At 40.5% G+C, this 16,083-nt stretch overlaps 1 protein-coding gene across 1 annotated transcript in view; it reads left to right on the top strand.

Moving 5' to 3' along the window:
* LOC122555545 (superoxide dismutase [Cu-Zn]-like) overlaps positions 1-16,083 on the top strand; it is a 53,911-nt gene that overhangs the window by 1,195 nt on the left and 36,633 nt on the right. The window contains exon 2 of the mRNA XM_043701572.1: positions 4,446-4,539. Within this exon, the coding sequence (XP_043557507.1) occupies positions 4,446-4,539 (94 nt within the window). The remainder of the gene's footprint in view (positions 1-4,445; positions 4,540-16,083) is intronic.

The raw sequence follows: 16,083 nt of genomic DNA on the forward strand, positions 1-16,083 counted from the left end.
GGAGGCCAGATTAGATTTGGTGCTTGGCAATCAACCATGCCAGGTATCAGATTTCTAGATGGGAGAGCATTTCGGTGATAGTGATCACAACTCCTTTGCCTTTAATATAATCATGGACAGAGATGGCCATGATTATAGTAAAGACAGTATGGGAAAGTATTTAGGGGTGGCACAGTGGTTAGCACTGCTACCTTACAGCACCAGGGTCCCAAGTTCAATTCCAGCCTTGGGCGACTGTGTGTGGAGTTTGCACATTCTCCCCGTCTCTGCGTAGGTTTCCTCCGGGTGCTCTGGTTTTCTCCCACAGTCTAAAGATGTGCAGGTCAGGTGAGTTGGCCATGTTAAATTGCCCGTAGTGTTAGGTGCATTAGTCAGAGGGAAATGAATCTTGGTGGGTTACTCTTCGGAGGGTCGGTATGGACTGGTAGGGCCGAAAGGCCTGTTTCCACACTGTAGGGAATCTAATCTAATTGGGGGAGGGGGAATTACAATGCTATTAGGCAAGAACTGGGGACCCTAAATTGGGAACAGATATTTTCATGGAAATACACAATAGAAATGTGGAGGCTGTTGAGAGAGCCATTGCTGAAAAAGCTTTAGCCAGTAGGATTAAGGAAGACCATAAGGCATTCTATGCGAGGATGGCCAGAGTGAGGGTAGGGCCAATCAGGGATAGTGGAGGGAACTTGCCCCGGGAGTCGGAAGGAGTAAGGGAGGTCCTTAATGAATTCTTTGCTTCAGTATTCACTACAGACATCTTGACATTTCTGAGGACAGCCTGCAACAGACTGATGTGCCCAAAAGGGTTGATGTTAAGAAGGAGGATTGGCTGAAAACTTTGAAATTCATGAAGATAGGTAAGCCCCCTGGGCTAGACCGTATATACCCTAGGTTACTACAGGAAGCGAGGGAAGAGATTGCCAGGTCTTTGGTGATGATGTTTGCATCCTCACTGTCCACTGGAGTATTCAAGTATTCCCGTACTCAAAAAAGAGAATAGGGATCATCCTGGGAGTTACAGACCAGTCAGTCTCACATCTGTTGTGGACAAAGTATCAGAGAGGATTCTGAGAGACAAGATTTGTGATTACTTGGAAAACCATAGTTTGATTAGAGATAGTCAGCATAGCTTTGTGAGGGGCTGGTCACACCTCACAAACCTTATTGAATTCTTTAAGGATGTGACCAAACAGTGATAGAGGTAGAACAATAGATGTGGTGTACATGGACTTTAGCAAGGCGTTTAACAAGGTTCTCCATGGTAGGCTCATTCAGAAAGTAAGGAGGCATGGAATACAGGGAAATCTGGCTGTCTGGATACAGAATTGGTGGTACTAAAGTCAAGGACTGTTCATGTGTACACAAAGGGTCAATTGATGATGGATATCAGCCTCTGTGGAGTTACTTCATTGGTCATAGAGGTAAAGCATGATCCTAAAGAAACCTGCTTGCAATAATCGTGTTTGAGTTATGGTAAGCATTTCTTACATCATGCCTTTGTTTAGGAAGCTTGATTCATTCGACCCTACCATTGAGGACCGAGCCCAATATGTGGAAAAAATGTATTATTGTTTCCAGATGAACAACACTGTGGCAGACGAAATGCAGCGAGTAATTCTCCTGACAGTATGGAGCTGCAGCTTCTTCTTTATTAGAAGCCTAACTTTCCCTGAGACACCAGACACTAAAATGTTTCAAGATTTGACAACATAGTTAAGGAATATTTCAATCCTAAGCCGCCTCTAATTCTGAAACGCTGTCGTTTTTACTTGGCAACCCGAGGATCACGGGAATCAGTATCATGATTTTTGACTAGGTTAAGACAAGTGGCAGAAAAGCCTGTGACTTTGTTTTAACTCTTAATTAGATGCTTAAAGACTGTTTTGATATGCAAAAATGCCTACTTGCTGGAACTCTACTCGTCTTCAAACAGGCAAAAGTGAGGACTGCAGATGCCGGAGATCAGAGTAAAGATAAGAGTGATGCTGGAAAAGCACAGCACGTCAGGCAGCATTCAAAGAGCAGGAGAATCGACGTTTCGGGCAGGAGCCCTTCATCAGGAATGAGGCCTGCCCTTTCCCCATAACTTTTGATTCCCTTAATGATCAGGAATCTGTCTATCCCTGCTTTAAATATGTAAAAGGGTTCTGCATCCACAGCTTTCTGTGGCCTGCTCTGACATAACTTCTGAACAATAAAATGTTTCCTAGTCTCCGTCTTGAATTGAGACTTAATTTTGAGACTAACTATGCTGTCTTCAGCAGTTACCAGGTAAAATCCTCTATATTTTTACCATTTCTGTTTAGGAACCAAGTGTTCAACTTCTATGTAGATAGTATATTTTAAAAAAAATCCAAGACTTCATAGCCTCTTGTGCTTATCCTGTGGATATTCTTTTTCAACGATAAGTTATTGACTCTTCTGTGTCTTGTCTGGAACTTTTTGCTGTCATGTGGCCTGAATTTTTCCATAGTTCAAAATAATGATCAATCATCATATATTTGTTGACTATAAATGTAAATTACAGTGACACTTGATCACTTTGATTACATAATAATGTTATGTTAATTGCTTCTCGGGCATTGATCTTTCTCAAAAATCCAATGATGTTTCCATTACCATGAAGAATGCTCACTAAGGAGAAAATTCCCAGAAAACGTGAGGATATGTTGTAGGGTTGGACATTGTGTAATAAGGATTTGGTTGTAGAAATGCAGGATACAGATGGTAGGTGTCACAATTTGAAGTAAGTGAGATGTGAAGCCAAGGTGCTATGCTTAAGGTCAACCCTGTACCTTTAGGGAAATAAATGGGAAGTGAGTTTTGAATTGTCCATGGGACAAAATTGTGTGGTTAAGGTCATGGGAGATCTGGAAACAGTAAGAAAAATTGGATATTAAAGATAGAGATTAATGGAAAAGAAATTATGGGATAGTTGCGAATATCTGTGGAATTAGGAAGCAGAATTGAAAGACTCATGCCATACCACCACTTGATAGGCATATCTGAAGACTGTATTTAGACAGTTTAAAAATTTGCCAATCAGCATAATGTTGACATGGATTTTAATTCTAAGTGTTCCTTGAGACAGAATTAATTCTACATCTTGATATCAGAAGCATAACTGAAAATGTGATGTGATTATAATTATAGACAGGATAAGTGAGTTTAGGATCTGTTGATTGTACCCACAATCACTGATGTGAAGCCTAAATGATGTTATGGCCGGATCTTGTTAACATTTGATTGACAGTCTACACAGCTGATCTCATTGATGGGCATGCCTCCCACTTTTTTTTACATTAGATTATTTGTAGGACTTCCCAATGGCAATTTAAAATGCACCTTTTAAACAAAACCTAGGTTGATTTGCTGAAGACATTAATTAATGTTGAAAATAAGACTGAAGGACATATGTTGGTTCTTTTGACAGTTCCAAAGAGGTTTTATTTCAGAGTGTGAAGGCATATTTTTGTCTGTCGTTGCTAAAAGGATTGAGTTTAAAAGCAGGGTAGTTATGTTGCAGCTGTGTAGGGTCTGGTGGGGCCATGCGTAGAGTAGTGCATGCAGTTTTGGTTTCATTATTTGAGAAAGGATATACTGGCACTAGAGGGGATGCAGAGGAGGTTCACCAGGTTGATTCTGGAGTTGAGGGAGTTAGCTTATTACGAGAGACTAAGTAGACTGTATTATATTCATTAGAATTTAGAAGAATGAGGGGACATCTTATAGAAACATATAAAATTACGAAGGAAATAGATAAGATAGAAGTAGAGAGGATGTTTCCACTGGCGGGTGAAATTAGGACAAGAGGGCATAGCCTCAATATTAGGGGAAGATGATTTAGGACCGAATTGAGAAAGAACTTCTTCATGCAGAGGGCTATGAATCTGTGGAATTCCATGCCCAGTGAAATGGTTGAGGCTTCCTCATTAAATGTTTTTAAAGCTATGATAATTCCTTTTCTGTTCAAAAAATTAAGGGTTATGGTGAGAGGGTTGGTCAGTGGAGCTGAAGCCCAAAAAGGTCAGCCATAATCTTATAGAATGGTGGAGTGGGCTCGAAGGACAAGATGGCATACTCCTGCTCCTGTTTCTTATGTTCTTATATTGGTACATTTGATGGAAACCCAGTACACCAAAAATAAATAGCAGGGTTGATGAGAAATCGTACTGTAAATTAGCCCTTGGATTGTCAGTACCAAGAATTGGATTCTGTACAGGAAAAGCTTAATTGACGTACTCTGAAGAGTGAGAGTGAAAGCTGACCTTTGTATCTCCATTTTCCTGTATTACAAGAAGCAACCATATTTCTAACTAAACCATTTCTAATAACCATATTTCTAACTACTCACATTAACAGTATATATCCTCACTTGAATGATTAGACTTGCATGAAGATTCATGTTTAATTATATGAACCTGGATTTTTTTTTAATCTTGTAGGAAACTGAAGAAGTGTTTGTACAAGGGACTATTGAGGGATTGAAGCCAGGAAAACATGGTCTTTATGTTTGTTCTTTGGGCAACATTACTAATGGTGCGTACTATACAGGCTCTGCTGTTTCCAAATAATCAATAGTTTTAATATCTATCAGCCAATATGCTAATTCATGCAAGTTAAGTAAATGTAAACAGTTCTCAGTTTTCATTGTTATAGAAATGGTGAAAGGTCGTCTTCAGGGGTTCTGAGAAAATGAAATGCTTCTAGGGAGAGATGCTACAACTGGAAATAATAAATCTATTTGCAGTTTTCAATGCTAAGGTGCTCTTGCAGTCCTTTGCATTTCTTAATTATAGAATTTTTTGGAGGAGATGTGTGCAGAGGTGGAATTAGCCTGGATTACTTAATCATTAATTACCATTAGACATTGTCGTTTATATAGGTAAAGACATATCTCTTGACCTGTTTTATCTTCTTGAGCAAATATTGTGTTTGCATTTCTTTTCTCGATATACATCTGAAGTGGAGATTTTTGAACATCTTATTGGGTTTTTAGTTCTTCACAGTAAATGGCATAAAATACATTCCAGAAGAAATGGGAAACCACGGGTCGAGAGATAATGAAATCAGTTTGTTCATTTTATTTCTTCTCACACAGCTTTTTCCCTTTTGGAGTATGGTGGGGAAGTGTAGTAAGAATTAGCAGATTATCTGTCTGTTTAGAATTAGAATTAAATTTATTATCACGTGTTCTCATGTTACATAAGAGCAGGAGTACAGTAAAAAGTGTACAATGTCAGCAACACACGGTGCTATCTTAGGTACAAGAAAAATAAAGAAAAAGATTACATTAGATTATAGATATACATAGTATGAGTTAGAAAAGTAAGAAATAAAGCTAAAAATACAAACATTACAGACTTTTCTAAGGGCTTCCACATGGTCTGCTCAAGCTCTTGAGTGCTCTGTTGTCAATAAATCCTAGAATGGAGCTTGAACTCAGTGCTTCTCGTTTGGAGGTAGGTGCACTACAAAGTGAGAAATACAGTCATCGAAGAAACAATACTGGAGAAATTAATTTGAATTTGTAGCAATAAGTCTCCTGGATATGATGACCTTCATGCTAAGGTTTTAAAAAGTGGTAGCTTCAGAAATAAGAGGCATTGGTTATAATCTTCCAATATTCTAAATCTTGTAGAGCATTTCTCAATGACTAGAAGATAACAAACACAATCCTGCTAGTTAAGAAAGAATAAAGAGATAAAATTGGAAAGTAGGCTAATTAGTCCAATATCAGATGTAGAAAGAGCGCTAGAATTTTAAAAAATTTCTTTCACTTGGTATTATCTTTGCTGTATAGATTACGATTTGTTGCTCATCTCTAAATGCGCTTGAGAAGGTGTTAAGTACTTTGCTGAAACATTGCAGTGCAACTGGTTTAGGTGCATACACTGTGCCTTCAGGAAGGTAGTTCCAAGATTTTGATCTACAGATAGTGATGGAATGATGACGTAGTTCTCGTCATGATAAGGAGATTTACTGAGAGCCAACAAAGCAGCAAATGCAGATGGAATAACTGCTGAACTACAGCAGAGAAGCACTCTTGGTCTGAATACTTGCCCTCATCTCCCTTGTCTGGATGGAGGAGTGCATGCTCGTGGATCTTTGAGACACTTTGATTATGACCATCCTTAAGTAAAGAAATATGACCAAATGTAATAACAACAGAGGGGTCTACCTGCTGTCTGCCACAGGGGAGGTCACCTAATGGGCCTCTCATTTTATGTTTTATCTAACATACTCCAATAGCTTGCTTCTGTTGTGCGGCACCATCCCCTGATTTCATTGGGATTTACAGTGAACCACCGGTTTGGATGTCTCCTTTCAGTGAGACCAGACATTGATTTTGAAATTTAACGTCACTGCCAGTGTGCCAGTCTTTCACCACCTGAGGAACAGACAATTTGATGGCAAAGACATTGAACCCAGCACCAGGCTCATAGGCTACAAGGCAGTAGTGCTACCTGACCTGTAAGTGTTGGAAATGTATAACAGGCATCTCAAATCCCAGACAAAATGTCACCAGTGATGTTTCTACAAAATCTTGCAAATCCAATGTCTCTGGCATCAAGGTACCAGTTAGTCAGCTGCATTGGAAAGGCAAGGGCCGAAGTCAGGGCGACAGCAGCAGGGCGAACATGGGCTGGACCCGGAGCGACAGCAGCAGGGTGAGCACGGGTCGTAGTCCTAGTGGCAGTAGAGTTAGTCTGGGTGGAGGCCAGCAAGTAGAGGTAGTATCGCCTCATGTTCTGCAGCCAGCAAGCATGGACTTATGTTGGAAAGTACTAGAACTTCCAAAACTTAGTACTTTATATTCTATCTTTATCATTTTGAACTTTTAAACTGTGTTCCCATGCTTAACATTTTTTTTAACTCTGTAACAACACTTAAAGTATCGGTACCTAAGTTGGTACCGAGAGGCGACATTACACTTTTTTCGCTGCACTCGTTGAGTGCATGTGACAATAAAGGCTATTTTATTCGTTCAAATCATCTGACACATGACGTAAGACTTTCAAAACAAATTCTCTTCTCTGAACTTCAAGACAGCAAATGATTATCAGGAAGGCAGAGAAAATCATTTAAAGGACGTCCTCAAAGTTTCTGTGAATAAGGGCAACATCTCTACCACCTTATGAGAATTTCTTACCCTTGGCTGACCAAATTGGAAAAACAGTATCAGTGAAAGTGCCAACAATCTTAGACATCTCTGATGGTTGGAAACCAACAATTAAGAGTGGAAGGAGTGTGAGAAAACCCACTTGGGGCAGGGTGTGTGGATCCAGCATTATATTGTTTTGTAATCTCAGGACCCAAAACTCCAGAGTGGAAGATAGCCATCTTCTGACTCAGGGACTACCTATGAAGAAGCTGTAGATGTTAAGAGGTGTGGAGTTGAGTTGCTTGCCAAAGACTTTCCAGCCTCTGATCTGTATTTATCATCATAATACTTATGTGGCTGGCCCAATTCAGTTTCTGGTCAGTGATGTCATGACCAAGTCTGGAGGGGTGAATTGGTTCCCCCTTTGTGTAATCTTGATCTTTTTAGTGTGCAGCTATATCACACTTCAATTAAAACATAGTACAAGTCAAATTAAGGAACCAATTAAAATGTTTCCAGATTGAAAGAGGAATTTTATTACTTAATAAACCTATGAATAGAAGATGTGATATCAAACACAATTACCGTGATAAAAGTTTAAAAAGGAGAGGGAGTCTGATTCAGTAGAAAGATTAAGTTTGAAAAGGTTGCTAGTGTCCTGAGTTGTTACGTTAAAACTGAGACCACAACAGTATAACTTGTGTCATCAGCAATAAGAGTATTTACAGAATCCTTGAGGTCTTCGAGTCGTAGAGATGTACAGCGTGGAAACAGACCCTTCAATCCAACCTGTCCATGCCGACCAGATATCCCAACCCAATCTAGTCCCACTGCCAGCACCCGGCCCATATCCCTCCAAACCCTTCCTATTCATATACCCATCCAAATGCCTCTTAAATGTTGCAATTGCACCAGCCTCCACACATCCTCTGGCAGCTCATTCTATACACGTACCACCCTCTGAATGAAAAGGTTGCCCCATAGCTCTCTTTTATATCTTTCCCCTTTCACCCTAAACCTATGCCCTCTAGTTCTGGACTCCCCGACCCCAGGGAAAAGACTTTGTCTATTTACTCTATCCATGTCCCTCATCATTTTGTAAACCTCTATAAGGTCACCTCTCAGCCTCCGACGCTCCAGGGTAAACAGCCCCAGCCTGTTCAGCCTCTCCCTACAGCTCAAATCCTCCAACCCTGGCAATCCTTGTAAATCTTTTCTGAACCCTTTCAAATTTCACAACATCCTTCCGATAGGAAGAAGACCAGAATTGCATGCAATATTCCAACAGTGGCCTATGACTCATGTCTTTGTTCGTCTTATGCATTGCCTTAATGAGCTTGGCGTAATCTTTCAGGTGGCAACCTTAAATCAGTGTTTTCTCTTTTTTTGAAACTATTTTAGTCCATGAAATGTTCCAGGTATTAAAATCAGATGACAGAAATTTAAAATTGATCCATATTTTAACACTACCATGACAATTGTAACTCCCAAGATTTTGCTAGTGGTGTATTCAGTAATGTGAATGCCATTGAGTGTATAGGTGAGACGATAGTTATTCTCTGTCACTTGTCTGGTGCAAATGTTACTTGTCACTTATTAGCTAAGGCTCAATGCTTTTGAGATCTTGTTGCATTTAGAGGTGGGATGCTTCAGTGTCTGTGTCTAGGGTGCCATGATTTAGAGCTGAACATTGTGCATCATCGGTGAGCATTTGCAATTCTGAGTTATGATGAAGGTAAGGTTATTGAAGAAACAGCTGAGTCCAGGACACTCCACTGAGAAAGTCCTGCTGCAGTATTCTGCTTTGATGTCAAGAACAGTTAATCTCGTCTTCCTTCTTGAATTCAGCTCTTTTATCCATGATTAGACCATGACTGTAATTGGATCAGGAATGAGTAATCTTGAAGAAACCCAAACTGAGTTTGAGTTCTGAGAAAAATGTGCCAGGGTATTTTAGTGTAAACATGAATTTATGGAAGGAAAATGGTCTTTAACTAATCTGTCAGATTCTTGAGGATCTAACTTAAAATATCAAAAATTGAAAGCCATGAGTATGAATATTTTTGGATTTTCAAGATGATTGTAATAAGGTACCACACAAGAGTTTATGATGATGAGGAGAAATTTATTCATCCTGAGACTGGTGAGCCTTTGGAATTTTTTGCCGCAGAAAAGGGTTGAGGCCAAAACATTGAATGTTTTCAAGAAGGAGTAACCCACCCAGTTCATGGAGCAAAAGGGGTCAAAGGGCATGGGGAGAAAGCAGGAACAAGGTACTGAGTTGGATGATCAATCATGATTATAGTGGATGACAGAGCAGGCTTGAAAGGCTGAATGGGGGATAATATATCAGCATTAATCGAATATTGATAGATGGAAAGCAGAGGATAGAATTACAGGATGCATTTTGAGTTAGCAAATTGGTTTGAAAGAATTGGGGTTGAGGCCTTACCTAGATTAGATTAGATTCCCTACAGTATGGAACAGGCCCTTTGGCCCCAACACGTCCACACTGACCCTCCAAAGAGTAACCCACCCAGACCCATTTCCCTCTGACTAATGCACCTAATACTGTGGGAAATTTAGCATGTCCAATTCTTTGGACTATGGGAGGAAACCCATGCAGACACGGGGAGAAAGTGCAAACTCCACACAGACAGTTGTCCGAGGCTGGAATCGAACCTGGGTCCCAGGCACTGTGAGGCAGCAGTGCCAACCACTAAGCCACCGTACCGTACCTACTTGTGATATGCACTAATGAGTTAGATCAGTGAGTATCCCAAGTTTGCTGAAAGACTACATCTAAGTGAGTATGTAAGGGGCGAGAGGAGAATGCGAATGTTGCTGAATGATGCAGACAAGTTGGATAAATCAGCAAGAAAACTGCAAAGGATCTACTTTGGTAGGTTAAATGTTTTAAAAGCTGAATGTTCTTTTGAATGGCAAAAGATTGAAATGTTTTAGCTCAGATGGTCTTGAGTGTCCTTGTACATGAATCACAGCAAGTTAACATAGAGATTTGCCCATCAGTAAAGAAGACAAATTGTATGTTTATTACAAAGGGATTTGAGTATAAAAGTACAGATGCGTTAGTACAGTTGTTTAGGGAATTTGGTGAGGTCACCCATTGTATGCAGCTTTGGTTTTTTTATCCAAGGAGTGCAGAAAAGCATCACCAGACTGGTTCTGGGATAAGGGGATTGTTTTGGTGAAGAAAGATTTGAGTAGCATCCACATATATGTCTTGGAATTTAAGGGTATGAGAATTGGCCTGATGAAAACCAATCGTATTCTTAAGGTGATTAATAGATAATTTTAAAAATTTTATAACTAGGGATCCTAGAATATGGAGTAACTATCTCTGATTCAGGTGTTAACTTATTTGAGATGAGGTGAACCTTTGAAATTTTCTGCCTGAGAATGCTGTGAATGATCAGTCATTAAGTAATTTTTTTGATAGAAATATAGTACAGTGGACATTAACATTTTAACTTGAGTTAAAATAATGATCGTTTTGAATGACAGAGCAGGTTTGAATGGCTAAATGGGTCCTAGTTGTGAGAGGTTACAACCTGAAATTTTAATTCTGTCTCTCTACAAATATTGCTCGAGCTGTCATGCATTTCCAACATTGTCTTTGTTTGGGCAGAATTAGTTTTTTTGTGTATCCTAAGTTACCTTGGAGTTGTTTTATTTTGGAGAGATTTTTTCCCCTGAGACCTAATAAGTTATTTCACTGTATCTTAACAAATTGTATCTAAATACATACCTTGTCTCTTTGGTGTAACATATGTCCAATTCTGGTCCCATCTGTTCCCAGAACAATCCAGCACTGAGTAGATATCTGCCTGAAGGCCACTGTGCACCCAGAGACAATCCGGTGTTGCATTTCAACAGCAACATCTTGACATGGTAGCCATAAAGTCATGCAGCCCATGACACATAGCAAAATGACTGACACACCACTGCACATAAAACTACATTTTCTCAGCTGTGTTGCAATTCAACCACTGTGCCATACATACTCAACAACCTGTAAGTCAGTGTTACGCTGTCCCACAGCTTGTCATTGTCCAGTAGAGGTATGTCACATATAGGCAAGCAATCAGAAAAGTCCAAACATCAGCTTTTATTTATTAAAAGCAAAAGGGAAAACAAATAAAACATTAGAGTTTGAAATCCACCCCAACAATGCTATCTAAATTTTGATAGCATGACCAATGAATATTTTACCATCCCTGGTTGTCTCCTGCACTCAGCTCTCATTTGTTGGAAGTAGGCGTATATTAAGTTCTATCGGGTTTGTGCATGGATTTGTCATGGCCACAACAGCTTCCTTCTCAAGACTGCTCCCATTCCCCAGTTCTTTTGCATTTATCACCTCATTTATTGTAATTGTGTAGAACACAACATGTCAGGATGAAGCGGCACACACTGTGTGGGCTATACTGGGATGACACCATCAGACCAGTCCAAGTAATGGAACCACATCTTCAGCAGTCCTATACTCTCCTCCGCCACAGACTTCATTGAAGCATGAAGCTTATGTTTGGCATTAGCAAGGATTGCACAGTGGTGTTGTGAGCCACAGTTTAAGTTATATCCCTTGTGCACCAGTCACCAGCCTTGTAAGACACCTGGAAACAAGTATTCCAGAATGTTTGGGTTGTGCCGGTAGCCAGGGTGGCAGGCATATGCCTCCAAGAAGAGGTAGGAGTGATCACAGATTACTTGTACATTAATTGTTGAATTCTGCAGAACTACATACAGTAAGATTTGTGCTCCTTGATAACGAGGAACTGGCACAATCATCCAGAGGCATTCATGCTCAGAATCAACTTGGTGAAGGTGTTGTGCTAGTTGAGTGACCACCCAATTTAATTGAGAAGGGAATTCAAGTGACCACCCAATTTAATCAAGAAGGGAAGTCTTGCAATGCTGCAATATCCCACCTTGAACTGACATTGGTTTCTCAACTTCACACTGTGTTCAGTACAGACCATCATTGCAGTTGTCTAAGAGATGATGAAATGATGTATGGTTGATGCAAAATCTTTGGAAATGGTTCCATTTCAGCCATTATTGGCCTTTTGTACTAACATAACTTCCACATTGTGATTTTTGGGAAGATTTGTAGCTCAGGTTGACGTTCAGGTAGTAAGTTTGCTCACTGAGCTGGAAGGTTTAATTTCAGACGTTTTGTCACCATGCTTGGTAAGATCATCAGTGAGACTCCAGTGAAGTGCTGGTGTTCTGTCCCAATTTCTATTTATGTGTTTTGGTCTGTTACGGTGGGTGTTATCATTTCCGGTTCAGATCTGATGATGTTACCTAGCATGGTGACGAAGCATCTGAAAACAAATCTTCCAGCTCAGCGAGCAAAGTTACAACCTGACCCTCCACATTATTGAAATGCCCAAGTTCAATTTGCATGCATCAATGGTTACTGGAAATTGACTTTGACCAGCATCTGACCCCTAATCACGTTCACTCTGTACGCAAAACAAATGAATGAACTAATGATTTCAAATTAAGTGTAGCTGTATTTTGCAAATGGCTCATGTCTTTGTTGCGAAAATATCCTAGCATTCAGCAAATCCAAATCTCATGCTTTTGCCCATCAAACTGACAATGATTCTGCCCATCCTGGGTTTTATCTCTGCCATTTTCTAGCAGCAGTTCACATCTAGTGAACCAGTGTAGAGAACATAACTGTGAGCATTCCAAACAAATTAATTACTGTGGTAATATCCCTGGACTGTATGCAGATTGTGTATGTGACTTATGGTTCTACGATCCCCGATCAACAGCAATGCCCTCCCAGCCCTTGAACTGTACTAAGGACAAGCCCCTACCAGTTCCCAACATGGCCATTTGGTTATATGAGATTAGATTAGATTCCTTACAGTGTGGAACAGGCCCTTCGGCCCAACCAGACCATACCGACCCTCCGAAGAGTAACCCACCCAAAACCATTTCCCTCCTAACACTAACATTAGTGGACAATTTAGCATGACCAATTCACCTGACGTGCACACCTTTGGATTGTGGGAGGAAACCGGAGCACCCGGAGGAAACCCACACAGACATGGTGCAAACTCCACGCAGACAGTCGCCCAAGGCTGGAATCGAACCTGGGACCCTAGTGCTGTGAGGCAGCAGTGCTAACCACTGAGCCACCGTGCCACCGTTCCCATTTGAAGTGGGAATTGACACAAGGCACACAGTTACAAGGTGGCCGCTGAGCCATAAGTTGGTCACTTAGCACACAAGATGGCTGCTGAGCCATTACATGGAAAAGTACAGAAGGCATATGCAAGATACTGCCAGAGGCCAACAGGATACCAGCACAATAGACACAGAACATAGATGATTAGTTTAAGGCAGGTGGGGGAGAGAATACATATCAGTAATGTCTACTGCCCGCCGAAGTGTCTGAGTCCAGCCACCACCTTCAATAGAAATGTGAACTGCCTGTATACAAGTGTTAATACTTCAGATTTGCAGTAATGGAAAACGATCTTCCTTCTTAGGAAGAACGATCATAACCAATTACAGCAGTAATGGACTTGCGCATAGCTGCTGAAACTGACAATGACTCTGAAATGTTTTCTGTAAACAAACCATGCTGTACAAACAAAGACTCCATACTTGAACTTGTATACCATGAAATGTATAAAATATCATGACATGTGCTCACAGAGAGAAGGCTCACAGCTGACAGCCATGCTGACGGATGCCCCTTTCTCCCCAGAGCTCTGGTTTTTTTGTACAATAAACTCTGTCATTGAATCCCGATTCTCACTCCGAGACTGGTGATTTTCACCACAAAATATTAATGTCAGTGAGTTTGCTGCCCAAGCAGCTGGTTCATGCTGCAAGTATTAGATTGACTTTTCAGTGTGCTTTTCACCCAGAATGTCTGTTTTCCACCTTCCCAGATAGATCCTTACAGACAAGCAGCCTGTCTGACTTTCTGCACAAAAGAACACTTCAGTGCAACCTTAGAACTGGTGTGTTGCAAGGCATGGATGCTTAAAGCATGTTGGTAGGTGCTAAGTAAGTGAGAGTTAAGAGAGTAAGCAGGCACCCTGAGATGACGTCTACTCCAGTCTGTGAACTGGGTGCCTGACCCTCTGTGTGAAGTGTCATTGCTGCAACCTTTCAGTGTGCCCAAAAATGCAAGTCTGTGCTTCCAAAGCAGGTTTCAAGTGTATCCAAGAGGTGCCAATACTGATAGTTATGGGTTGGCAGATGCCAGTGTCCCTGGACGTCGGGTCTGTGCAGCTGGTGCTTGTGGATCGTGAAGTTCAGTTTGATCAAATGCAGCATGGAACTCTTTCAGAGTTGAATCTGCCAAGTACCTGCTTTGAGTTCCATGTCGAGGTTCTCAATGTCTAACTTGTTAGGTGAGTTTGGAAAGATCGGTGGAGATGAATGAGGTGAGTTGAGCTGTCATTGAAGCACTTTACAGCTTGTCTCCTTTACAAATATTAGAAGCAAGGAACAAGGGTAGGCCATTCTGCTCTTCGAGCCTGCTCTGCCATTCAGTGAAATCATGGGTGGCATGAGGTGGCACAGTGGTTACCACTGTTGCCTCACAGTGCCAGAGACCCAGGTTTTATTCCAGCCTTGGGTGACTCTCTGTGTGGAGTTTGCACATGCTCCCTATGTCTTGGTTTTCCTCCCACAGTTCAAATGTGCAGATTAGGTTGCCATGCTAAATTGCTCCTAGTATCGAGGGATGTGGGGGCTAGGTAGGTTAATCATGGGAAATGTGGGGTTATAGGAATGGGGATGGAGTGCGCGAGGAGGATGGGTCTGGCTGGGATGCTATTAGGAAGGTTGGTGTGGACTAGATGAGCCAAATGGTCTGTTCCCACTCTAGGAATTCTGTGATCATCGCTGATCTGGTTTAAATCTCAATTCTACATTCTTGCACACCCTTGATAATCTCTCCTTGGTAATCAGGAATCTATCAACCTCAGCCTTGAAAATATTTAAATATACTGCATTCACTGCCTTTGGAGAAAGGGAATTCCAAAGACCTGCAATACCGAGAGATTTTGATTTCCTCACCTCTGTTCTAAATGGGTAACCTCTTATTTTCAAACTGTGATCTCTAGTTTTGGATTCTCCCTTTAGAGGAAACATCTTTTCCATACTCACCTGGTTGAGTCTCCTCAGGATCTTATATGTTTCACTTACGTAATTTCAGACTCTTCAGAATTCCAGAGAATACAATTTTAGCCTGTCTCGCCTTTCGTCATGGGGCAGTCTGCTCATTCCAGCTTTTGGTCTAGTCAACTTTTTCTGAACTGCTCCCAGTGCCTTCCAGTGACCAGTGCTGTACACAGTACTCCAGATGCACCTTAATTGGCAACTTGCTGCTGCTGAGTGAGAAACCCAATACAGCACTTCTGAAAAGCATTACATATGGCACAAGTGGCTCAGTGTCAGGCCTCACTAGAATTCTTATCTGCTTCTCCCACAGATTTCACCACACTCAATATTGCTCAGACTATAAGATTCAGTCCTTTACTTCAGATTTCCAGAATGGGCCAGTTGTTCTTTAACTCTCTTTACTTCCAAAGCAAAAAGTTTAAATCTTGGCTCAATATTTCATCTGTATATTTTTAAAGGGAAAAGAAAAAACATGTTGAAAAGCTAAGTAGAATGTTGCTTAATTATGATCTGTGTAAGTTTTTTTTTATAGATATTTTTATTAGAAATTTAACATTTTTACAAGTTTACAAAAATAAACAAAACTCTCAGATATAAACATTGATATACAATTAGCTCAAATATACAATAACCATAATTTGACAAAAATAGAAAAAAAAACAAAACAAAAAAAAAACGAAAAAAAAAAAAACACAAACAAACAAAACTCAACTATCTACTAATCTAACCTACAACTAACCAGAGTGTATATTTAAGTCTCTTACATGCTCGGAATGTGTTAACATCAAATGTAA

Source organism: Chiloscyllium plagiosum, chromosome 12 (assembly GCF_004010195.1).
Source record: "Chiloscyllium plagiosum isolate BGI_BamShark_2017 chromosome 12, ASM401019v2, whole genome shotgun sequence".
In the NCBI taxonomy this organism is placed as follows: Eukaryota; Metazoa; Chordata; class Chondrichthyes; order Orectolobiformes; family Hemiscylliidae; genus Chiloscyllium; species Chiloscyllium plagiosum.